The sequence below is a fragment of the Suricata suricatta genome, chromosome 8 (genome assembly GCF_006229205.1).
Source record: "Suricata suricatta isolate VVHF042 chromosome 8, meerkat_22Aug2017_6uvM2_HiC, whole genome shotgun sequence".
NCBI lineage: Eukaryota > Metazoa > Chordata > Mammalia > Carnivora > Herpestidae > Suricata > Suricata suricatta.
The window spans coordinates 10,180,847-10,207,125 of record NC_043707.1 but is presented as its reverse complement, the minus strand read 5'-3'; the positions used below and the strand labels follow the sequence as shown (position 1 = coordinate 10,207,125).

The 26,279-nt window shown below is 44.8% G+C and overlaps 1 protein-coding gene across 1 annotated transcript in view; it reads right to left on the bottom strand.

Moving 5' to 3' along the window:
- The window catches only part of LOC115300198 (protein shisa-9-like), a 260,506-nt gene that overhangs the window by 26,116 nt on the left and 208,111 nt on the right, over window positions 1–26,279 (bottom strand). The window contains exon 3 of the mRNA XM_029949837.1: window positions 2,098–2,253. Within this exon, the coding sequence (XP_029805697.1) occupies window positions 2,098–2,253 (156 nt within the window). The remainder of the gene's footprint in view (window positions 1–2,097; window positions 2,254–26,279) is intronic.

The window sequence follows — 26,279 nt, the reverse complement described above, 5'->3', positions numbered from 1 at the left end:
ATTTTGTTAATGAAATGCATTTCATCATCCACACACACATCATGGTGTGAATTATGCCTTAATAAAGAATGCTTTGAAGAGCACTTAGTCAAGGATTTGCAATTCATTTGTGCAGGCAGATGCTGGACACCTGGGTAACCCAGTGGGTCAGGCCGTCCCTTAGTTTGCTCCTCACTAGACCTCCAACTCACTGGACAGTCACAAGACCATCGGCGACTCAGGTCAAGTCTGGGAACCCCCACAACAGCCAGAGAGGAAGAAAGGAGAAGAAGAGGGGCACATCAACCATATCCAGGATTGAGGAGGGTTCTTTATATAAGATCCTTCAGAGTTTCTAGAAGATTAGGGGCGCTTCCTTACAACTGAGCTATGCTTTGACTCTTGCCAAAGACAAGCGTATTCCTTCATTCAGTAAACACTGCAGAAGTCCTTCCTTTATGGAAGAAAGGGTTACTTGAGGGCAAAATACGCTTTCATACCACAAACATAATTCTAAATGCGCTGCAGACATGTGGGCAGGATCCCTGTGCAAATCCGAACTCGCAAACTATGAGATCATGACCTGAGCCAAAGTCGAGCACTTAACGGACTAAGCCACCCAGGCGCCCCATATTTGAATCTATTTAAACACGCTTAGAATGCATACACTGTGCAAACACACAGTATTTCCAGAACGGAGGGAATCTGTGGTCATGGGGTGTATTCAAGGGAAGAGTTTGGTTTAGAAGTTCAACACGCAACATGGGACCTGGTATATGAGTTCTCACAGGGCTTGGCATTTAGAAAAGCCTGTGTCAATCTGCACAGCCTGTGCTCTTGGTGTTAGGTATTTGGTTCGCCCATCTTTGAGGGACTCCATCTAGAAGCACTACAAGACAGGGAGACATGAATTCCTAAAGATATCGGTGATTCAAATGTTTACGGAGTTCCTAGTATGTGCTTGGCCCTCTGCCGAGCCACCAAGATGCTTGCATTGTGCCTCTGGTGTTTGGAGACTGTGGTCACCACCAGCATCGCAGACATGTCATAGTGTCTGGGCTTTGGTTTCTGGTGTCTGTTTGGAAAGGAATTAAGATATTTGACACCGACTCCATCAGCAAACAACTCCCATGCCATCTCTGACGAGGGGCACGGGAGCAAGGGAGGAAATGAAGACAAGCAGCTGATGATAAAAGCAAGCATGTGGTCTGCGACCCTCCATCTGCCTGAAGTTTGACTTCACTGTGGCTGCTGCTTCCATTCTATAGAACGTTTGCCTGCACGATTCGTTCAGAAGCCCGGTCACTATCAGGGTCAATGTCACACCCCCTTACGTGTGAGCTCGGGGAAGGTACTGACAGAGGACCAGTGCTGTGGGAAGCTAGTAGCAGGAGAACAGGCTCTGGAGTGCCAAAAATCCATAGGCGGCTTGGTTTAGAGCAAGGGAAATTAGACATTTTGAGCCTCAGCTTCCTGATCTGAAAATCGGGATACTAATTGAGCCTTCCACTTTGGACCGCTGTGAGACAATGAGGCAGGAGGTATAAAAGGTCCAATGCAATTGATAAGAACTTGATCAGAACTCAGGCTGCCGCCCCACCTGGAAGAGCAGAGGCTGCCTGAGACAGGAGTGTTGCGCTTACCAACTTCTCAGAGATGGGGTGGCGGCGGGGTGATGGGTGTTACCCGCTACAGGGCAAGGTACTGGGACACCAGGTATCCTGGATTCTGTGTCCTGAGGATTCACTAGGGCCTATGGTGACGATGAAGGAGGATGGGGTGTCTGTGGGTCCAAATGAGCCTCCCAGCACCCTCTCTCAGGAGACAGCCCCCACCTGTGTTCCTCGCCCACCCATCCTGCCCCATGAGGCAAAGAGGGACTCAATCTAGTCAGAGAGAAAGCCCCAGGTACAGAGATCAGGAATATGTGTAAGAGAGATAGAGACAGACAGAGAGAGAGAAAAGAGAGGGAGGTGGAGAAAGAGACAGAGACACAGAGTTTAAGAGAGAAGAAGAAGGAAAAGAAAAGAAGGAGAACATAAGAGAGGAGTAGAGAAAGCAGTCAGAGGGAAAGAGAAAAAGCACAGAAAAGCACGGGCGAAACCGAACAGCACTTACCGACCGCCTTCAAGGACGCATATTTGTTGAGCTCTTTGCCCGGCGGCTGCTGCTCATAGGGGTTGGAGATCTGGCCCAGGCTGGGGTATGAATGTGGATGGCCCATTTGCTGGAGCAAAGGGGAGGTGGGCACTGCGTTGTTCATCTGCGTAGTGTCTGCAAGGGAGGAGACAGAGGGAGATGGTCACAGACGGGCCGGGACCTTCTTCCCATGAAACTCAGCCCACCGTCACAAAGTCCCAAGCTCTCCACCCTCTTGGGGATACGAGAGGGAGGGCAGCGGAGGGTGTGCGGGGACATTGGGAGCAACCAGCTCCACGGCGTTCACTGAGAGCAGCTCTGAGGATAGAGGACTAAAGGGCAAAGGATGTGCCTAGAACTTTCCAGTCCCATGCCCCCCTCCCCCCCAGAAATGGACATGTTAAGGTCCTACCACTGCAGGGGCTATTTTTGTTATTAAAACTATGGGTGTGCCTGGGTGGCTCAGTCAGTGAGTGTCCGACTCCTGCTCAGGTCACCATCTCACGGTTTGTGAGTTCGAGCCCCATATTGGTCTTGCTGTTGTCAGTGTAGAGCCCGCTTTGATCCTCTGTCCCCCTCTCTCTACCCCTTCTCTAGTTGTGCGCTCTCTCTCTCTCTCTCTCTCTCTCTCTCTCTCTCTCTCTCAAAAATGAAGAAACATTAAAACACGCACACACACACACAACTATAGATAAATGATTAACTTTAGTAAAAGTCAAGGAAATGCAAGTCAGAACAACGATGAGAAGCCGTTCCTTTGCCAAGAGGTTGCTATACATTAAGTAAGAGGTGGACACCGATAGTCATCAAGATGTGGGAGCTTGGTGGTCTCAGAAACTCACGGTGGGCATGCAATTTGCCATATTTGCAGAAAGGGACATGATAGTGTATTCTAGAATGTAAAGTGACTCTATATTTTGACCAAATAACACCACTTATAGGAAATAAGCCTACAGAAATGATATTAGGATATTTGTTCAGAGATATTTTTTGCACCATTGTCTATAAAGAGAAATACATGCACACACACAGAAACAATTTGAACTCCTATAAATATGGGAATTCTTGGGCACCTGGGTGGCTCAGGTGACACTTGATTTTGGCTCAGCTCATGATCCCAGGGTCATGGAACCGAGTCCCGAGTTTGGCTCGGCTCTGAGCATAGATTCTGCGTAAGATTCTCTCCCCCCACCCTCTGTACCTCTCCCCCACTCTCACTCTTCTCTCTCTCAAGTTAATGGGAATTATTAAATTATTGTACATTCATATTACATACACAATATGTACATGGATCTGATGGGATATCATGCAGCTCTTTAAAAAAAAGTGTTTAAAATTGAGTTAACCCTGCGGCACCTGGGTGGCTCAGCCGGTTAAGTTCAACTCTTCGTTTTCAGCTGAGGTCATGATCTTACAGTTTCATAAGTTCAAGCTCTGTAACAGGCTCTGTGCTGACAGCTTGGGATTCTCTCTCTTTCTCTCCCTCTCTGCCCATCCTGCACTTCCACTGTCTCGGTCTCTAAGTAAATAAATAAACTTAAAAAATCTTATAGAAAGATGAGTTAACTCCATATATGTCAACATGGATAGTTCCTTTGGGCTTACATCATTAAGGAAGGAAAAAGTAAATGTGAAAGTAATGCAAATAATATAATATTTCTGGTAGAGAAAATCTACACATATGTGATTTTTAAACACAGAAAGAAATACGTAAATACATGAGTGGACTACTGACTACTTAGAGGAAATGGAATTCAGCTGGACAGAGGTTGATGTAGTGTGCTCTGAGCAGAGACCCAGAAATCTAGATGTCGTTTAAATATGGGTGGAGGTGGAGGGTGGCTGGAGGGTGTTCTGGGCATGTGCAGAAAAGGGGAGAGGGAGGAGGTGGGGCTTGGATGGGTGGGCAGGACCCAGGATGCCTTGTGAAGGGTTTCCCATCATTCTGAGAGCAGTGGGATGGAGAGTGCAAAACTGAGATGAGACACAGAGTCCAGATGGAGGGATTCTTGCTTAGTTTCAGGCAGGAAGTACAGATTTTCCCCAGGTACATGAAGCTCATGTGCAGATCCAGAAAAACATGGTGGTACATGCTGGTGCTACTGTGAAAGATCCCCTTTACCTGGCATGTGTGCCCACTTCCCAGCTACTCTGTCAGGGGCTCACAGCTCACGGCTGGGCCTAGCACCTGAGAAGTTATTTCGGGAACCACCATCCTGGGTTTCAGGTGCTTCACGAACCTCACCCTCAACACCAGGATGCCTGGCTGGCTGACACTAAGGTGCACAGACCAGCCCCTTGCCACAAGGCAGGGACAGCTTTAAGGACGAGTGGATGCTCCAGAGCTCCCAGGGGATGCTACAGGGATAGCAAGGGTCTGCAGTTTTTTTTCTAAAGGGCCATACTGTAAATAGTTCAGTCTTTATGGACAACACAGTCTCGTTACAAATACTCTCAACTCTGCCCTTGTAGCGAGAAAGCAGATACAGGCATTATGTCAATGAATGGGTGTGGCTGTGTGCCAATAAAACTTTATAAAAACAGGTGGCTGCTAGATTCGGTTCAAGAGCCATAATGTGCTAAACCTGGTCCAGACTTTACCTGAGACTGAGACCCACATCCTTGGGTGGTTCCTTCACCATTCCTGTTTTTTTTCCCTCATAACCTGAGAGAGAGAGAGAGAGAGAGAGAGAGAGAGAGAGAGAGAGAGTCTGTGTGTCTCTGTGTGTGTGTGTGTGTGTGTGTGTGTGTGTGTGTTGAAGAGCACTCCCTCAGAGTCTAATACACCTGAACCCTCTCTCTCAAGCGTTGCTTCCAGTCAAGTCAACCCATGATGTGTATGGAATATGTTTGCCTTGAACCCAAATGGAAAAAGGCAGCTGAGACCTGGAGAAAAGAAGAGCATTTTTACCACTGCGCATGCACACAAGTCCAACTGTGTAATGGGCATGTCAGCAAACATATGACACGTCGCCTAGCCTCTGGCCGGCATGTGAGGAAGTGTGTGTATCCTTCTGCCGTGATAGCTTTTTGGCTGAGAACCAGCTGGGGCTGGGTAGGTCCAAGATTAATAAAATAGTGGAAAAGGTGCTGCATAAAGCACAGCTTTTGCGACGATGTGGACCCCGAGATCGTCTGACCGCTTCTCCAGAGCCGCCTCCTGGGGAGGCTGGCTTCCTCTGGGCATGTCAGGCTGGACATGTTTTGTGCCCAAATGCTGGTCCGGTCAGAGGAGTTACTATAACCTCTCATGGTTTGCTATTTCATGGGGGGTTTTCACACTCTATCTTTTTTACTGGACAGCTACTATTTTTGTGCCTTCAGAACCACCATTTCCTTCAGCACACTGCTTCATCTGAATTTGGGTCACGAGATGAGCTGCCAATCACGATGACTGTCTTAGTCTGGGGTTTACCAGAAGTCAATGAGATAAGGACCCAAGTATGAGCATATCTGGGACATGATCTCAGGGGAATACTGTAGAAAAGGGAGCAAGACAGGGAAGGGAGAACAGACAAAGAGCACAGTGCCAAGCAAGGGGCGACTCTAGTTAACTGGAGTTTAATCCCACTTCAGAACTCTGGTCAATGGTGCGGAATGCCTGTCTCAGAATTCTGTCTATAAGGGAGCTCCTTAGTGTTTATATACCAATTCCCAAAAGTCACCGGTTGACGGTTGCTTCTGGAAGACAGCAATGCCTCAGTACTTGAAACCCACCATGTTCATGGTCAGAGAGTGCTCTGGTGGGGAAAAAAAAAACAACCCTCTTATTTAGACATGTAAGGGTTGGCAGTTGGAAATGAGGACAGTAACCCTCACCTCTGGCCACAGAAGTGAGCATGTGATCCAAATCTGACAAATCACAATACCTCCTTCTTCTCACAGTGATTGGGCCAGAAGCAGGCATGTGATCTAGGGTGGACCAATCAGAATGCTTCCCTGAGTTTTTCTACTTGGAACCTTTATTGTTAAGGATCCAGGAAGCCATGGATTCAAGTGAGTTTGAACCTATCAAGTGGAGAATCTCTTTACTGTGAAGGAATGAGGGCAACAGGAGGGTCACAGAGAAGATAGGAAAGCCCCCCACACTTTTAATGTTTATTTATTCAAGAGAGAGAACGAGAGAGAGAGAGAGAGAGCGAGCACATGAGCAGAGGAGGGGCAGAGAGAGAGGAAGACACAGAATCTGAAGTAGCGGGGCTTGAACTCATGAACTGTGAGATCATGACCTGAGCGGACTTTGATGCTAACCCACTGAGCCACCCAGGTGCCCCAGAGAAGCCCCTTTCTAATAAGCTAGTATACTTTGGGGTTACTATCCCTTGCAGTGTATAGTTTGGACTAGCGTAGTTGTCTGGATTTCCTATGGGAAATGGAACTGACCAGAGGGGAGGCTGCACATGTGGATATAATGCAAGGCCTGGGGATCATGTCAAGATGGAAAAGGCATTGTTCCTGTGTATCTACAAAGATTTAGCAGAAATTTCAAACAGCAAATGGGAATGCCCAAAGACATTCATAAGCTAGTTAACTAATGTCTTCATGGTGTTTTATTTTTGTTTTACCCTTGGAAGTAGATCCCAAATACGAGCCTGTCTAGTTAAAGAGCTGACCTCTCCCTATCCCACCATCCAGTGGGCCCGTTCTCTCATCTCCTTGCTCCCTTGGTTCTAGACCCTACCCACTATGCTCAATTCTGTTCCCAGGCCTGCCAGGAGAGATGCTAAACACGTCATTAAAGAAAAAAAAATTGGTAGAGATGTTCCCTGTCACTTGGGTCAGCCTTATGTTATTCAACAGAATATTTACTATGCCATTATAAAACATCTGCTGCTGGATGATATCTCCCAAGTCCTGAGCTCCCTCAAGGGCAGTGAGTAGTTACTTAATGTAAGTGGGCATGAGTGAGATGGCTCACCAAAGGGGTCCCTCGCAAAGGAAGAGATGAAGCTGACTCAACATCACGTTCCTGCTACCCCATGCAGAGCACTGGGAAGATCGCTATTTTGTGCCTGCTTCTGGGCATTGAATATTCAGGAATATTGAAATGTAGGGGCATCTGGGTGGCTCAGTGGGTTAAGCATCCAACTACAGCTCAGGTCATGATCTCACAGTCCATCCGTGAGTTTGAGCTCTGCATTGGGTTCTGTGCTGACACCTCAGAGCCTGGAGCCTGCTTCAGATTCTGTCTCCCTTTCTTTCTGCCTCCCCCCACTACACTTGATCTCTCTTTCAAAAATGAAAAATAAACATTAAAAAAAAAGAAAAGAAATCTGGTCTCAGGGCAGCAATCAAGAATTGTTAAACACACATGTGTGACTGGATTTTTTTTTAAATGTTATTTTCATTTTGCTGAACAGGAAGATGGAGAAGAGCTGGCCACCCAGGTTCTCTGTGAGTTTTCTACAAATATATACAGCTAAGGAGGAGATACCTAAATGTTTAAGGGAAGTAAGTCCAGCTTGGAATCCAAGCAAAGTAAAACAATAGTGTGGGGGAAACCCTGAAAGTAAGATCTGGGTTATAATCTGCAAATCCCGTCCTTGCCAATAGAGAGAAGAAAAATTAAAGAGAGATAGTATGTAGGTATATGTGTATGTGCATATGTGTGTACTTTTTAAATATTTATTTTGAGAGAGAGATGGGGGGCAGAGAGAGAGAGGGAGAGAGAGAGAATCCCAAACAGGCTCTGGGCTGAGATCAACAAGGCTCAATCTCATGAACCATGCGATCACAAACTGAGCTGAAATCAAGAGTCAGACGCCTAACCAACCAAGCTGCCCAGGCACCTCATACATATGTGTGCAGGTATACATACACATACGTATATATTATCTACCTCATTTGATTTGCATAGTCATGACCATAGAGACAATCCAGTAGGACCAACACTATCTTGCTCTTAGCAGGATGGCTTCTCTTATAAACCCACTTAAAGGGCCCCATAGATATCTTACCACTCTAGGTACTTCATACTCCATGTCACAAGAAAAACATTCTTTGCCTCATTACAATTTTGCAACTCATTCTGCCCCTTGTAAATAACTAGCGAAGACTCGCTGTTCTGGGATGCTGTTTTCCGTCAAGACCCTCAGTCAACAAAGGAGAAGCTAATGATGTAGCTGTGCTCTCTTTCCGGAGACAGAAGAGAGGCCTCACATACTTCACGATCATTTTCAAAGAAGGGTAAGATAGGGCTACTCTAATTGGAGACCTCTGGCTGACTTACCCCCAGGTAACCGCTATGGAAGTACCGTGATGTGCGGTATGTCTTAGTCACTAAACAGAAAGGAGATAGATGCCATTCAGACAGGGTCCATTAAGGTAAAAACGCTCCACTGCAAATCTGGGATGATGCTGTGGGTTTCTCAGTGTAGAACAAATAACAACGATCAGAAACTGGACTGATTTGGCACATACTGGAAGAAAAGTGACAACAGCCGATCTTTCACGGCACATCTCAAGGAAGAACAGCTCAGAAAAGCACAAGACAGTCAAATGGTATTGTTTTGTGGAGCATGCATTATATGCCAGTCAATGGTAAAGAATTTCTCATGCACTTTAATTCCTATATCAACCCTATGAGGTAGAAATCTACAGACAAAATATCTTGTAAAATAAAGTTTTCAAGGGGCTCATGGGTGGCTCAGTTGGTTCAGTGTCCAACTTCAGCTCAGACCATGATCTCACAGATCATGAGTTCAAGCCCCACGTTGGGCTCTGTGCTGACAGCTCAGAGCCTGGAGCCTCCGTCATATTCTGTGTCTCCCTCTCTCTCTCTGCTTGTCCACTGCTCATGCTCTTTCTCTCCCCCTCTCTCTCTACAATAAAGAAACTTTAAAAACTTTTGATAAAATAAAGTTGTCATTGTAGAACAATCTTAGATTTATAAAACTACTGTGAAGATGGCACCAAGAAGTCCCATAGATACCCCAGACCCAGTTTCCCCTGAGAGTAACATTGTGTGTTGTGTAGTACACGTGTTACAAATAATAAACTGATTTGATGAATTACCATTAACACAAGTCCATACTTCTTTAGGGGTTCTCAGGTTTTACCTAAAGTCCTTTTTCTGTTCCAGAACCTATTCCAATCACCGCATCAAATTTAGTCCCTCATGTTTCCTTAGGTATCTCCTGGCGCTTAGTTTCTTGGACTTTCCTTGTTTTTGATGACTTAGACAGTTTTGGGGAGTACCAGCCAGGCATTTTGTAGAATGGCCCTTGAGAGGAATTTGTCTGATGTTTTTCTCATGACTAGACAGAGGCTGTGGGTTTGGGGGTGGAGATCTGGAGAGGTAAAGTGACATTCTCATCATAATCTATCAAGGATACATGCTGTGATGCCTTATCACTATTGATGTTAACCTTTATCACCTGCCTGAGGTAGCATCCATCCGTCCATCAAGTTTCTTGACTGTAAACTTACTCTACTTTTTTTTCCATGCTATACTCTATAAGCCACTTTGCACCACCCACACTTAAGGAGTGGGGAGTTACGTTCTACCTCTTTGAGGTAGCTACATAAATTATTTACAATTCTTCTTTGTAGGAGATTTGTCTCTTTTCCCATGCTTAATTAATTCTTCAACCATTTATTTATATCAGTGTGGACAGACAGATATGTACTTTATTACTTTGGGTTATAAACCAATACCATTTTGTTTTTTGCTCAAACTGTACCAGCTTTGGTCATCAGAAACTCTGTCATTTGGCCCCTGTGTCTCCTTTTTCAGAACCTCCTTGCATTCTAGTAAAACCAGATGCTCCAGGTTTATCTTGTATACCCCCTGTCCAGTGCTAGAATAAGCCATCTCTCCAAGGAGCCCTGCTTCTTTTTATTGTTGAACGGTGTTAGCAACCAAGAAATGGGAGCTGGACATGCTCATTGCTTCTAGTCTCTCTCTGCTGACAGAGTAAGGAAATCTATGTGTGAGCCCTAACTCTTATACTCAGGTATCTACAAATATTTATATATGTAACCATCTCTATCTACCCTGAGCCAAACAAATTCATCCTGCAGGCTCCAGCTCTAATCCATGATCCATGGACCATTCTAGGCGCCTCCCCTTGTTTATTTATGGCCTTTTACCCCAACAATGAGAAACGTGGCTCCCATCATCTGCCATCTATTGACTCAGTTGTAAGGTCAGCATACATGTCTAGCAATACCAGAATCATTAACCCATATCCTCATGGGAAACAACTTTATCAACTACAGCACAGTCTAAGGACAATGGATTTTTCAAGTTATGAAAGTGTTTTTCTCTTTTGTCTTCCTAAGAACATGATGCCCCATGGCATCCACATGCCTGAGTAAAGCTGGGGAATTGGGACTTACTGCAGAAGAAACACAAAAAGGATGATGATGATGGCATTAATCAATGATGAAGACGGTGAAGACACACGTATATCCATAATACACACAGAGGTATTATTAGGTACCAGGCACTATTCTATATATGAACTAATCCACTCATTCCAGGAATCTCTAAGAGATACTTTTATTAACCCCATTTGTAGAGGAGGAAATCAAGGCACAGAGAGGCTTTGTAACTTGCCCGAAGCTACACCGTTTGTATACAGCAGAGCTATGCTGTGTTCCTGGCCATCCGATTCTAGAATCTGTGTTCTTGGCCACTTCCTTTTGGCTCCAAGGGAGTTAAATTCAAATTTTTGACGTTCGAAAAAATTACTTTGTAGCCAGACAACAATACAATTTTAAGTCATATGACTACCTTTGGAAAGGGTCTTTTTTTTTTTTTAATTCCTTTCTACTCCTTTGGTTCTTTTCTAGTTTTTAAATTTCTATTTTATTTTAAATTCCAGGAGAGGTAATGGGCAATGTTATATTCGTTTCAGGTGTGCAATGCAGTGAATCAGCACTTCCATACACCACCCAGTGTTCATCATACCTGCGCTTTTTAATCCTGATTACCTGCCTCACCACTCCCTTATACATTTCTCCTATGGTAACTACCAGTTTGTTCTCTATAGTTAAGAATCTGCTTCTTGGTTTGCCTCTCTCTTTCACTTTTTCTTTTCCCTACCTTTGATTGTTTTTGTTGGTTTCTTAAATTCCACATATGAGTGAAATCATATGGGAGTTGTCTTTCTCTAGACTAACTTATTTCAGTTAGCATAGTACACTCTGGCTCCATTTATATTGTCACAAATGGCAAGATTTCATTCTTTTTAATGGCTGAACAATATCTCATTACACACATTCACACACCTCACATTTTCTTTATCCATTCATCCATCAATGGACACTTGGGCTACTTCCATATTTGGCCACTGTAAATAATGCTGCGCTAAATATAGGCGCCCATGTGTGCCTTTGAAATATCTAATAGTGCAATTACTGGATTGTGGGGCAGTTCTTTTCCTAACCTTTTGAGGAACTTCCGTACCTTTCTCTCTGCTCTTTAGCATACTGAGGAGCGGGGTGGACCAGGGAAGAAAACGGATAGGGAGCCTGCCTCCTCGGATTCTAGGGAATCAAGAAAATGAAAAGGAGAGAGAGAGAGAGAGAGAGATGAAGGAATGTCACTCGATTTCCCTCTTTGGTCTTCAGACCCAGGTTGGGGAGGAGAATGATGGAAGAGGAAAATGTTGAGGGCAGGGAGGTCTCATCCCATTCCCAGGTTTGGAACTTTGGGAGGAACTCATAGCGAAGAAGCATTAAGCTGTCAGGGGGTAGCTGAGCCAGGTGACAAATGAAGTGGTTTGATCTGACTACCAGATGCCTAAGTTGAACTTCCTCAATGATCGTCACATCCCAGGTGTCCTGAGAGCAGGGATCCCGCCATAGAACCCCTCATTGGGGGGGCAGCAGATTCCATGCTGGCATGGAATGTTTCCTTCCACTTGGTTCTACTCTCCTCCCTCTCCCAAGTGGATGGTTAGCATGGACCAACTCCGACTGAAGTCACACACCCAGAAAGGCCAAATAGAAAAGCACATTAACTATATAAAAAATGGATTTCTCTATGTATTACAATCCTATTTTACATATAAGGAAATCAAAGCTCAGAGAGTTTGGCGTGCTTGCCCAGAGTCGCACAGCATGTTAGTAACTATCAGGATTTGATCCCAGATTTGTCAGATGGCAAAACACGTGTTTCCTCCACTAAGTTAGACTGCCCTCAGCCAGGATGGGAAGAAACTAGAGGCTCAGCATGAAGCCTCCTCTATGGAGAGAGACTCTTTGTTCTTGAGTATCTTCCCTCTTTAAAAAAAATTTTTTTTAACATTTATTGATTTTTGAGAGACAGAGAGTGACAATGCATGAGAGGAGGAGGGGGAGAGAGAGAGGGAGACAGAGAATCTGAAGCAGGCTCTAGGCTCAGAGCTGTCAGCACAGAGCCCGAGATGGGGCTTGAACACATGAACCGTGAGATTGTGACCTGAAGTGAAGTTGGATGCTTAGTGGACTGAGCTCCCCGGTGCCATGAGTATCTTCCCTCTTGCAAAATTTCCAACTCAGACCAGTAACCACTAGCCAGACCTTGTGTCTTATAATGCAGAAAACATAACGCATAGTTATACCCAGGGAGCGAGCAGGCCTCCCCGCCCCCCCTGCCCATCCTGAGAATCCCTTACTGCCTGTGGAATGCACCTGCACTCTGACCCAACTTACTCACCCATCCATCTCTCCTCACATATTTGAGTGTCTGTGGTGGACAAGTCCTAGCTCTTGTGCCACTTACTGATTAGAGGAACTAATCTGGGAAAATTTTCCCAAGGTGTTTTCAACACCCAAGAGGTTGCCTGGCCCACGAGGCGATGTTGGACCTGCCCGCCATTCTCCTGCATATGAATCCCATGTGTGCCAACACACTCTGTAGGCCTCCCCGTCACTCCTCATAATGACTCAACATAATGAAATAGGAATGGAATTCTGATTCTCTCAGTTCTGGATTCAAATTCTGACTCTTCCCTTTCTCAACAGCATCACTGGAGACGTTATCACGCCTGTCTGAGCCTCGGTCTTCCCAGCTCTATAATGGGGACATAACAGCATCCTCTTGGAAATGGGGGCGCTGTGAGGTTTGGAGACTGTACATACACAGAGCTCAGCATCACCCCTGAAACAGAGTCACCATCCCACGTATTCCCGTCAAAGCTTTATTGCCTCCAATTGTCCAGGAAACAAAGACAACATGATGGGGTGGCCACAGGAAGAGAGTGGTAGGTTTCCATAAGGGCCTCTCTGAACTCAGGATTCCTGGCCACATTCCCGATCATGCAGTTGTCTCGGAACAGGACAAATGAGAGAGAGAATGAGCAGAGATATTCCTGCGGGGGGCCGGTTGCACTGGTAATTCTCTTAACAACAAAAAAGAGAATGCATGTTTAGAAATCACAGCACAGCTCTGGCTTTTAGGTCTGTTTTCCTTTCTATCCTTTCCAAACTTCTATGCCCAGTATCCTTTTAAAGAGAAAAACCTGAAAATTATAGTCTGAAACACCATGTGGATTTTTCTGCAGCCATAAGCAAGCAACAAAGAAAAAAAATCAAATCCAACTCAAAATTACCCTGAATTTGTCAAAAGAGAACATAGCAGGCGAGGCTCTCACCAGAAAAGGTTTATGTAGAAAGAGAATTAAATCCATCTTATTGAAATTTGGTGGCAGAGAGACCAGCAGGGATTTGCAACGGAGGGGGAAAAAATTGCACACATATCGCTGTAAAACCTTTGGTAAATGAGGCATTTGTGGTACCTGTGGGTTTATATCTCTAAGCATACAAAACATTTTTTTGACCGTTTAGGATGGGACTATTTTAAAATTGGAGTTGTTAAATATTTATTTAATGTTCACTTTTGGCCAGTTTTGATGCAGGCTCTGGGGGTGGGGAGGAGGCAGAGATTCATTTCAAATCTCGGTTGTACCCCAAGGAGATGACAGTCTGGGATAGGAGGCAGACCAAGAACAATGCAGGGAACATAGAGGACCGTTAAGACCAGCATGGTCAAGGGCGCCTGGGTGGCTCAGTTGATTAGGCATCTGACTCTTGATTTCAGCTCAAGTCATGATCTCAGGGTTTGGGAGATCACCCTCCCCCTCCACATAGGACTCTGTGCTGACAGTGTGGAGCGTGGTTGAGATGCTTTCCCTCTGCCCTTGTCCTGCACGCACTCTCTCTCTCTCTCTCTCTCTCAAACTAAATAAACTTTATATCTATCTATCTATCTATCTATCTATCTATCTATCTATCTATCTATCTAAAGATCAGTATGGTTGGGGCCATGCTACAGCAAAACACAGCATCTCATGACAGCACAAGGGACAGGGCACCTCGCTCAGTTTTAGAAGGCAGAAAACCTTCTTCATCTACATTTTGAGAAAGAGAGATTGTCAAAGACGATAACAAGAGGAACACATTAGAAGTAGCATCAGGAGCACATTCTAGAAACTACCATTTGTTGGTAATGCTTCTGCAATGGGCCATCTCCAAGGTGGGTTAGCTGCACATCAATGGCTCAGCATCATCAGAATACCAAGGCTGCCTATGTGAACAGCAGCCATTCAAAGTCAATATCATGAGCCCATCTAACGGTGTATATGCCCCTTTCCTCAGTAGCCCAGGGAGCACAGTTGCTTCTTTTCTGTTCTTTGTACTCTTCCCCTCCCCCTGCATCCTTCTCCCCACAATTCCATCTATTTGGTACTTTTCTTTTCCCTTCCGAAATGGGTGGGCTTTCACCAGCTGCATGGTGCGCTGTGCCCTCTCCTCCTGGACTTCACTATTTCTAGTTCAAATGTACTGTGGGATTAGAAACTAGATACCCAAAGGACACCTGGGTGGTTCAGTCAGTTAAGTACCCCTCTCTTGGTTTTAACTCAGGTCATGATCTCATGGTTCGTGAGAACCATGCTGAGCATGGAACCTGCTTGGCATTCTCTCTCTCTACCCCTCCCCTGCTTGTGGATTCCCTCCCTCCCTCCTTCCCTCCCTCCCTTTCTCAAAAATATATGAATAAACATTAGAAAAAAAAAGAAACCAGAGGGGCACCTGGATGGCTCAGTCAGTTAAGTACCCAACTTTCAAATCATGATCTCATAGTTCGTGGGATTGAGTCCTGCATCAGGCTCTGTGCTGACAGCTCAGAGCCTGGAACCTGCTTCAGATTCTGTGTCTTCCTCTCCTTCTGCCCCTCCACAGCTTGGACTCTCTCTGTCTCTCAAAAATGAATAAACATTAAAAAAAAAAAAAGAACCTAGGTACCTGAGCTTGTTACAAAAGATGGTAAAATAACAATTAGCCAAATGTAAAAACATAATTTTCCTCTGAAAAATGCTCTCCTTTTTCCCTACATCTTTCCCAAGCTGACTGTGAAACATCTTTCCAGGGTCAGCTTATACATCACACCCTCCTGGAGACCTTCCTGATCCCATCCAATCTTAAATACTCCCACACCTCTCTGTATTTGTCTGCCAGGACCACTATAACCAAAGAGTAGGGCTTCAACCACAGAAATGTATCATCCTGTGGTTCTAGAGACTGGAAGTCTAAGCTCAAGATGTTGGAAAGTCTAAGCTCAAGGTGTCAGCAAGCCTGGCTCCTATGAGGTGATAATGGAGAATCTTTTCCATGCCTCTCTCCTGGCCTCTGGTGGTTTGCTGGTAATCTTGGACATTCCTGGGCTTACAGAAGCATCACCTCAATATTTGCCTTTATTCTCACACAGTGTTTCCCTTGTGTGCATGTCTGTGTCCAAATTCCCCCCTTTTATAAGGACATCCATTCTATTGGATTGGGGCCCATCCACTCCAGTATGAGCTCAACTTAACTAATCACATCTGCAATGAGGCGATCCCCAAATAAGGTCACATCCTGAGGTACTGAGTGTTGGGACTTCAACACATCAATTTGAGAGGGACACAATTCAATTTGTAACACTTCCTTGACTTCTTTAGCCACATAAATGCTTCTATTTATTTCTAGGGCCTGTTTTCCCACAACACTGAGGTCAGGGAATAATATATTCCGTCTCCTCCACCTCTCCGTTCCCAGTGCCTCACCTCACTCCCTCCACGGAACTGAATTCTAAATGACACAGGAGAGGATGAGCGGGAAAAAAACCATTTTTCAGGCACCTGCTATGTAGCAAGCAGTATGCAAGGAGCTGTACCTAAAAGTCAGCGTTTTCACTAAGAAAAATGCATTAGATATATTGGCTTAGCAACAGCCATTTCGGTTGCTCTGAAATTCGTTTTTTCTTTTTGGACTGTACGTGCAGTGGGTAAGTATTTTGTGTACGGACAATTTGACGCCTGAGACAGCAAATGACAACAGCAAGAAAACAAAGGGATGAAGTAAATGAGGGAACTGGGCTCAGCACAACCACACACCAGGGTGGAACACTGCTCTGGCGTGAGTCCTCCGGGTGGTAACACATCTCAGATGCCCCACAGACAGAGGACGAAGTGTATCCTACACCAAGTCTCCAGCCGAAGTGATTTTACACAGGGGTTGGAGGATCCTCGTGCAGCAAGTGACTTGTTGCTGAAGGAATTTTTCACTGTGCACCAAGAAGGCCTTGAGTTTCTGTTTTGGTGGAAGCTTCACAGAGCCAATGCATGGAGGCAGAGTACAAACTGATTTTTTTTTTATCACATGTAGGTTTTGTTTCTTAAGGATCCCACTTGAACTGTGTGCAAATCTCCCCCACTTAGCTTGGAGAGTCCATTTTTTAAGTGCATTTATTTATTAATTTTTGAGAGAGAGAGAGCAAAAGAGCACAAGTGCACAGAGGGAACGGGCAAAGAGAGAGGGAGAGGGAGAATCCCAAGCAGGCTCTGCACCACTAGTAGGCTGGAGCCCGATGAGGGGCTCAAACTCACAAACCGTGAGATCATGACCTGAGCTAAAGTTGGATGCGTAACCAAGTGAGACACCCAGGTGCCCCCCTCACTTTTTTGAGAAAGAGAGAGAGTGTGAGCAAGCAAGTGTGAGCAGGGGAAATGGGCTGAGGGAGAGAGGGAGAGAGAAAGACGATCCGAAGCAGTCTCCATGCTCAGCACGGAGCCTGACACGGGACTCTATCCCATGACCCTGGCATCATGACCCGAGTGGAAAACAAGAATTGGACATTCAACGAGCCACAGAGGCACCCCTGGAGAGTCCATTTTTAAGGACCTTCCACACAGAGAGTGGTTGAGGTTCACAGCTTGACATGACCATGTCTCTCCCCATTTTCCATACCTTCCAAAGTTCTCCAAACAGCTTCCTCTGTGAGGAGTATTTGAGAACAGAGTGAGGTCATGCAGAGAGAAAAGGTCATCTAGACACAGAGTTCAAAACCTGCTCCAGCCACGTATCAGCCGTGAAGTCTTAAAATTAATAAGCTCTGGTGCCTCTGGTTCACTGCATACGAAATAGGGGAGATGGGAAGGCAACAGACAACAAAAGAACCGGAAGCAGGTTCTGGAAGAGCTGCTAGCTCACCCTTCTACACCGCAGCACCCTTCACAATAGCCAGGAGGCAACAAGTGCCCACTGATGGATGAAGGAATAAAGAAACTGTGCTGTAGGCGTACAATGGACTATTATTCAGCTTCAAAAAGGAAGGAAATTCTGATACATGCTGCAACATGGATGGACCTCAAGGACATTATGCTAAGTGAAATAAGCCAGTTATAAAAAGACTCATACTGTATGATTCTGCTTACAGGATGTAGCTACAGTAGTCAGACTCATGGTCAGACAGAAAGCAGAATGGTGGCTTCCAGGGGTGGGCGGGGACAGGAATGGGGAGTTGGTGTCCAGTGGGTAGAGAGTTTCAGTTTTGCAAAACGAAAAAGTTCCGGAAATTGGTCACACAACAATGCGAATATATTTAATGTTACTGAACTGTACACTTAGAAATGGTTAAGATAGTACATTTCATGTTATGCATTTTTTTACCAAAATTTGAAAATGAAATGCATGTGCCAAGTGCTTTATCCACACATCCTTCATTATACCTGAAGCCAATCCGTAAGTTAGGCATCACTGTGCACAATTTGCAGATGAGAAAAAATGAGCCAAAAAAGCGCTGTGAACCATGTATGAGGTCACAAGGAGTGAAGTCAGCTTTACACCAAACCAATGCTTCCTTCTCCATTCTAACTGACTATCTTCAACAGAGTTCAGAATAGGATAAAACAAGATACATCCTGAAAGTGCTGACCTTAATATTTGGCACATGTAAGAATCTGGAATGTTAAACCTTTCTCCCCATAATATTTCCACATTTCAAAAATATTCAAGCCCCAATAAAAACAATCTAATCACTTCTTGTCTCTGAGAATGTTCCAAGTGGTGATTATTGCTTAAACCAAATCCTTTCTGACTGCAGGGTGGGCAAATTCATTCACCGAATAACTCACCAAATAATCACCATGCGCCAATACTAGGCTAGGTGTCTTTCTAGGTACTGCGGAAGGAGAAATGGATAAGACCCACGTCTGCCTCTCTGAAATGTACACAGTCTGATGAAGGGGGAACAGACAGGTAAACCACATCCCTGTAACACATGTGATCGTAAAAGTAGGTACAAAGATGTGAGGTGCTTAGGTGGCTCAGTCAGTCAGACGTATGACTCCAGATTTTTGCTCAGGTCATGATCTCATGGTTCACGGGATTGAGCTCTGCACTGGGATCTGTGCTGAAAGTACAGAGGCTGCTTGGGATTTTCTCTCTCTCTCCCTCTCTCTCTATCCCTGACCTGCTCTCCTGCTCTCTCTCAAAATAAATAAATAAATATTTTTTAAAAGTAGATACAAAGATCAGAGGCAACCCATTTCAAGATAAAAATTACCTGGTAGTGATCCCTCCTATACCAAATTCCTAAAAATGATTAGCAAGGCATAAAAACCCTTAAAAATGCAAAATAAAACCATGATGTCACTACGTATCTACAAGAATAGCAAAAACAAAACACGAATAACAAATCTGACAATGCCAAATCCTGGTGAGGATGTGATGCAAAAGAAACTCTCCTGAATTGTAGGAATATAAAAATGATACAGCCCCTTCAGAAAAGTAAGTGTAGCAGTTTCGTAAGAAGCTCAACATAGATAGTAAAACCTTGGATTGCAAGTAACTTGTTTCATGAGTGTTCTGCAAGACAAGTAAATGTTTTCAATAAATTTTAAGTTGATAAATGAGTGATGTCTTACAATAATAGTATGTGATGCTGAATGTCACATGATCACCACTAAGCCAATGGTTCCTCCCTCTCTCTCCCTCCCTCCCTCCTTCTCTCTCTCTCACTCACTCACTGTGGGATTGTGGGTGATCATCTCCCATGCCTGGATGCTCAGTCTCAGGCCATGGTGTTTGTCAGAAATCAGTGATTTTTCAGGACATTGGACAGTGCCCACAACTAGAGAACTAGTGTATTTTTTGTCACTTCAAAGCACCTATGGCCAGTCCTTTGCTTTTGCAGACAAGAGTGAATTTAGGAACACTTTCCTTCATTCTAGGTCACTGGATAGGTTCCTTGTTAAAGCTACATGTAAAGAAAAAGATGTCATTGAGCTAAAAGATAGCAGTGATTCCATTAGTAATAGAGATAGTCATGCTACACAAAAGCCCTCCTCTCTCATCTCCCTCACACCAGCCATGAAGGTTATAAAAGGTAAGTGCCGGTTAATTTATTTTTCTCTATATTTGTATTTTTAAATTTTGTATTACATCATGTATTGTAATCATTTTCATATGAATATTTTTGGGTTGTGGAACAAATCATCTGAGTTTCCCTTATTTCTTATGGGGAAATTCGCATTGACATACAAGTGCTTTGGATTACAAGCATGTTTCCTGAACAAATTATGCTCACAAATCAAAGTTCTACTGTACTTAGAATCAGACTCTACAATCCCACCCCTATGTATTTAATCAAGAGAAATGAAAACTTAGGCTCACACAAAAACCTGTATGATGGTTAAAGTGGATTCATTCATAATCACCCAAAACTGAGAACAAAGCAAATGCCCTTCAACTGGAAAACTGATAAACAAGCTTTGGCACATTCAGGCAATGGAATACTACAGAGAAGTAAAAAGGAAGAGAGTATGAATACACACATTATGTTAAGTGAAATAAGGCAGACTCAAAACGCCAGGTAGGGTATGATTCCGTTTATATGACATTTTAAGCAAGGCAAAACTAGAGGGACAGAAATTAGGTCTGTGGTTGTGAGGATTCAGATGAGTGGGGTACAAAGGGGCAGCCCAAGGAATGTGAAGGTGACAGAGAAGGAAGAAGCCATTATGAGCCTTGATTCCGGTAATGATTACATGACTCCATGCATTTGTCAAAATTCACAGAACCATTCCCCAAAAAGAATCAATTTCACTGTATATAAATTATAAAGTACATTTAAATAATTTTTTAAAAATATGTAAAGACACTACCCTGCTTAGCAACAAAGAGTTCTGCTGGCAGAGTAGAAACTGTGAGGAATCTCTGAAATGTGAGGCCAAAATGGAATTATATTTAAAAAGAAATTCATAGGGCAGCATCTGAACCAGAGAACAGAGCTGCAGAAGATGGGTTCAAATATCCCAGAGGGGATGGAAATGGGAGGGGTTGAGGACACTGACAAGTTACTGATTTTGTGCTACAGTGGAGGCATCTAGGGAAGTAAAACCCAAGCCATCATGCAGCTTCCCAAACCCTCTGGCTTCCCAGTTTAGCAAGGCAGCCACCATGATTGAGAGATCTCAGGGTGGACAGACAGAGCAATAGCCAAGGTGGATGGGGGTGCTCAGGAAGAATCACTACCACCCAGAAGATGACCTGCTTGAGCATCCCAATGAGCAATACATCCCACCCTCCTCCCCACTCCCTCTGCATAGAGTGTGGCTATGGCTAAGGAACTACAAGTTCCTTCCCATCCCTCCCTCAAGAAGACAGTGCTAACAAATCCATAGACAATCTAACAAGGAATCTCACATACCAACATGAGTATGCAGTCCAGATTCACTGAACCCATGGAAATACCAACACCATGAAACAGAAAAGATAATCTCAAAAAGTGGAAAAACTTAAATACAAAGATACAGAACCATTAGCTGAGGACTTTAAAATGACTATAATTAATATTCTCAGTGGGATGAAGGATATGCATATATGAAAGAAGAACAGGTATTTATGACAAAAGAGCCAAACAGAGTTTTTCCAAAAAGAAAAGCTCAGTTGTTGAAACCAAGATGAAGAACTGCATAGAGATTGAACTCTGGAGGATTCAGGGTAGGCTTCTTAGACTCTGCCAGCTCTCGGTTGTGAGATCATTCCTGGCAGAAGAAATAGTAAGGCTAAGGCAAAGAATCATGGAAAAGCACTTCATGATTTTTAAGGAACAATAATAAACTCAGAGTAGCTGAAGCAGACAATACATAGGGAAGGGCTCATTCTTTTTATTCTGCTTTTCGTTAAGACAGTAGCCATGAATTATGTTGCAATGAAAGTGTTCACAGCCACCAGCCATGTATCACACTGTGGTGAAAAGTGTTCACCTATGAGTACAAATACATAATGTGGGCACTGGTGAGTAATATGTTTCATTTTACTCTTTTATCTCCTATTGTCTGTAGAAGATTGCATTTTCCAAACATGGCCACCACAATATCTCCCCATCTCATTTGCTCTTTTTATAATATGATGTTGACACTTCTCCCATCTGGTGGTGGTATCTGCGTCCTGTCCCGCTGAACCCTCACAGATCTCTGTGACTGCTCTTGCCAATAGAGTAGGGCAAAAGTGAGGCTTTGTGAATTCCTTGGCTAGATCAGAAGCTGCCGGGCAATTCTGCTGGCTCTTCTGGGACGCCAGCTCTTGGAGCTCAGCTGCCATGTTGTGAGGAAGCCCAGTCTACAGACAGAGGCCATGTGTAGACGTTCCAGCGAACGGTCCCAGCTGAGATCCTAGCTGGTGGCCACAATCAACTGCCAGATGTGTGAGTAAAGAAAGTCCAAGATGACATCAGCCCCAGCCACTGGCAGACTGCAACTGAGTATCACTCAGCCAGGCAGAGCCAACCTCTAGAACTATGAGTGACAATAAAATGCTTATTTTTGTTTCAAGCTGCTGACTTGTGAGGGTGATTCAGTATACAGCAACACATTAAAAAACATCCTAGTTTGTAGATCTGAAAATATGAGATTTGCATTTCTTTAAAATAACATCCATTTCCAACTTCACGGGAAATTAAATGAGATGAAATTTAATCTTCAGTCCCCAACATGTGCTACAGGTGGGGCCGTGAGAAGAAAAACAGGACTCTCACACCTTGACTCGGTGTTATAACCCCACCCTGGCATGACCACCAGTAGTGGATGTGTTGAGACGTGTAGAGAAAAAAGGGGGTCAGCGCAAGGGATGTGGACACAGAACCAAAAAGGAATGGAGGGTTCCTCTTTCAGCTAAGTATTTCTAAACCACTGGGGAATAAGAAGGTTTTGTATACAAAACTCTGGACTTGGAGTTCTGACTGTGTGATCTTGGGTAAGTGATCTAACCTCTCTGGCCCTCCCTTTCCCAACTATAAAATGAGAGGAATAATAGTTATTTCATAGAGAGTGTCTATCATCAAAAATATCTGGGGAAAATGAACATACAGGGATAAACAAATTAGAGATACTAGGCCAAGTTGGGTGGAAAACTTATTGTTTTAGCTCAGGATGGATGAGAATTTGGGATGTTCCAGATTGACTCCTTCTTGGCAGGCTTCTCTCTGAACTTGCTGGACCCCCACCACTACAGATGCCCAGCTACCACTGCCCCTGGTGACAATTCTTGCATCCCATCCTAAACCCCTAATGCCCCATGGCAGTTAACACACCATACTTATTACTCAGAGTTTGGGGCAAAGATTTTGTTGGAACTCTTACCTAATCCCATTCCTCCTTGCTGGTTTCCTTAGAGTAATTCGACATGAAATGTGCAGCCCAGCCCCTCTCTAGACAAAGTCACCATTGTCTTCTACCTGCGTTCTCCTATTGAGATGCTTCACCTCCCCTTCTAATCAATTTACCACTCACAAGTTCGAGCAATCTTTATTATACACCCGTTATACATCACTCCCCCTTTGAATTCCTATGATCAATTTCCATTTCCAGTTTCAGGTAAACTCAAAAAGCACACCATATCCGATGTGGTCATGCATGACCAACAGCTGCCCACCTCGCCAGCCCCTGCTCCCTGTCAGTCCCTACCCCCTGTCCCCCATGCTGGCTCATATTGGGACTTTCTCATAGACAAGTCATCTCCCCATTCAAAGCCTTCACACATATTTTTCCCTTTTGCTTAGAATACTCTCTCATCTCCTGATTTCTGGTTCATGTTTTTTGGACTCTGCTTATAGCTATTTTTCCAGGACAGGCTTTCTTGAGCCTCCTCCCCTGCATAATAAATCTGGCCCTCCCCAAATAGTAATGATGACGATTATGACAATAACAATAATCTTTCTCTCTGTAATTACACTTTACAAAAATATATTTCCTTGAATGATTATTTAACTGATGCCTATGTCCTCCACTATACACACAGTGACCAAATCTAATTTGCTCACTGGTTTAATGCTGGTACCCAACACAATGTCTGGCCCACAGTAAATGCTCAGGATGTGTTTCTGGATGAAAAAAAAAGGTTAAACGTTATTCTGATGGACTCTGTGACTTCACTGGGTATCTCCTGGACCAGGAATAACTTTGCCCCTGTGAAGGAACCTGGTCCCCAAACCTGCTTCATGAGATGTTGAATTTTTCATCCTACACAGTGCTCTGTGCCATGTTGTTAATTGTGAATCCATAAGGATGGCTCAGCCTGTTTTCCATTTCCAAACCTTTGATTGTTGGGGGGTCTCATCTGATCATTCATCTCTTTTACTCTGAGAACCCAGATCCAGACTGCCTCTGGGTTAGGTGCCCTCCACCCCTGGTTCAAACTTCTGTGGGCTGGAAATAGGTCAAGCTAGCTAATGCTTGCCTGGACACTGCCTCATTATCTTCTATTCCCTGGGCAGTATTGCTAGGCACAGAAGGGGCTTCTCTGTAAGGCCCCATAGACCCATGGCACAAGGCTGGCTTCTAGGTTTGCATTCCCAGGTCCCTGGCACAGACAAAGGCATGGGGATGGGAAGTTGTCTGTGCTGCTCAGGACAAGGAGGGCTCCCCCAGCGTCTCAGAGCTAGATGACTCTGCCAAATAGCCAAGTGGTTAAATGTTGAGGGCTGTAAATGAGGCTCATCTGTCAGTCGTGGGCGGGCACCAGCTCCATCTGCTGCGTCAGGAGCCTGGAGAGTGATTGGAGGCAGCAACTTGTAAGCGTGAGGCCTAAGACAGGAAGGCAGAAACTTCCTCAGGAGACTGTAGAATGGCAGACTCTACCAGCCCCTTCAAAAGTTTTGCAGATGAAAAACAAAACAAATAAGACCTGCAGAGAGGGTAGGCTTGGCCACGGTCACTCAGCAAATAGACATCAGTGCCAGATGAGACTCAATGCTCCGGAATTTCAGACCATGTCCCTCTCCACAAAGACATACCTGCCCCAACTCACACCTAGCCTGTGGAGGACAGGGTGGGGAAGGAGAGGCTCTGAGCCACTAGAGAATAAAATATCCTAGTTCTCTTCTCTGTGCTCACATTTCTTCTCCAAGAGTCTCTTTGGACCTCTAGAACCTCAGAACAGACCTGATCACATTGATTCATACATTCAATAGATATTTCTGGAGTGCCTCTATATGCAAGGCAATGGGAATTTATCAGTGAAAATAAAATGGACCTCGTTCCTGCCTCTGGGAGCTCATATTCTAGTGGGAAAGACAGAGAGTAGGCAGAAGAAAATCACATGAATACATATCCAAAGTATGCCAGTTCTTTTAAGGAAAAGTATTGGGCATGAGTTGTGCCAATGCATGTGGGATACTATGCAAAACTGACCCCCAGGTCCCCCCCCCATACTTCCTTTAATACAGTGACCCTTGCCCATTGGGCAGGTGGCATAGTGCAGCCAGAGTCTCGAAGGAGACTTTGCACAATGGAATCAGACAACCAAAGAGTCAGATGCCAGGTTGTTGAGCTTCAAAACATAGTACTGATAAGGACAAGCATTTGCTGAGCTTTGTGTTTTGTCTCTGGTCCAGAAGATAAGAGGAATTCTGGGTCACAGGAGAGGGAAAAGCTAGGTTAGAGAGTAACTGAGTGAGCAGTTGTTGGTGTGGGGCGGGGTCCTGTATGCTGCCCGTGGTAAAAAGAAAATACGGATCTCTGCAACTCAGATCGCCAAGCAGATCAAGAGTTTGGCCCCGGATCAGAGATCTTCCCAGCTGGTGGCTGAGCAGGGAATAGGAAATAAAGGAAGAATTCGGTTTTCCCCAGTCAACGAATGAGGAGGCTCGCAGCCCTGGGTCCTCAAAGATCAAATGCTGGCAAACAGGCTATAAATGGAGTTGTGAGTCCTCCCCAGCCTCGGAGTAACCACACGGATGAATAACACCGAGTCAACATCATGGCTTAGCTATTGTCTCCAAAAGAGATAAAAATGGGGAGAAGAGAAGAGATGGGGGTGACCCCAGAGCTGCAGCCCTACAAGGCCATTATCTGTCTTGAGCCTTCAGCCCACCCTCCCACCCACTCCTCCATGTGAGGTTATAATATAACAATAAGCCTGCAATTATATTTTACTTGTGAAAAAAATAGCGGTGAGTCAAAATCCAGCTCGCAGATGTAATGAGCACCACTAGCTATGTCAGTGGGAGGGGGCCAAGTCTTGGGCTGAATTCAGAACCCCTGCTGAGGGTCCACATTCAGGAGCCCGCCTGGCTACCTGGGCCTGTCTGTGTCTGGGAGTAGCACTCGGCCCAGGGAAGGTGTGGGAACACCGGATACGGTACTGGTCAGGATCTCTGTCCTTAAGTGGGGGCTGTGGGACTCTGTACAGACCTCGAGGTCAGGATGACAGACAGGCACGGCAGCGGGCCTGCCATGGGCCACACCAGAGACCGAAGAAGAAAACGGGCACCTGTGCTAATATGAGGACAAGTGCCTATGTGAGCCGTGCGCCAAAGTGGGCAACAAGTGCAGGCTGGACGTGTGTCCCCCAAAACGCCTGGCCCCTGGGCTGGCCCCTCTGAACTTAGATGTAGTTGTGAGCACGAGCACGGA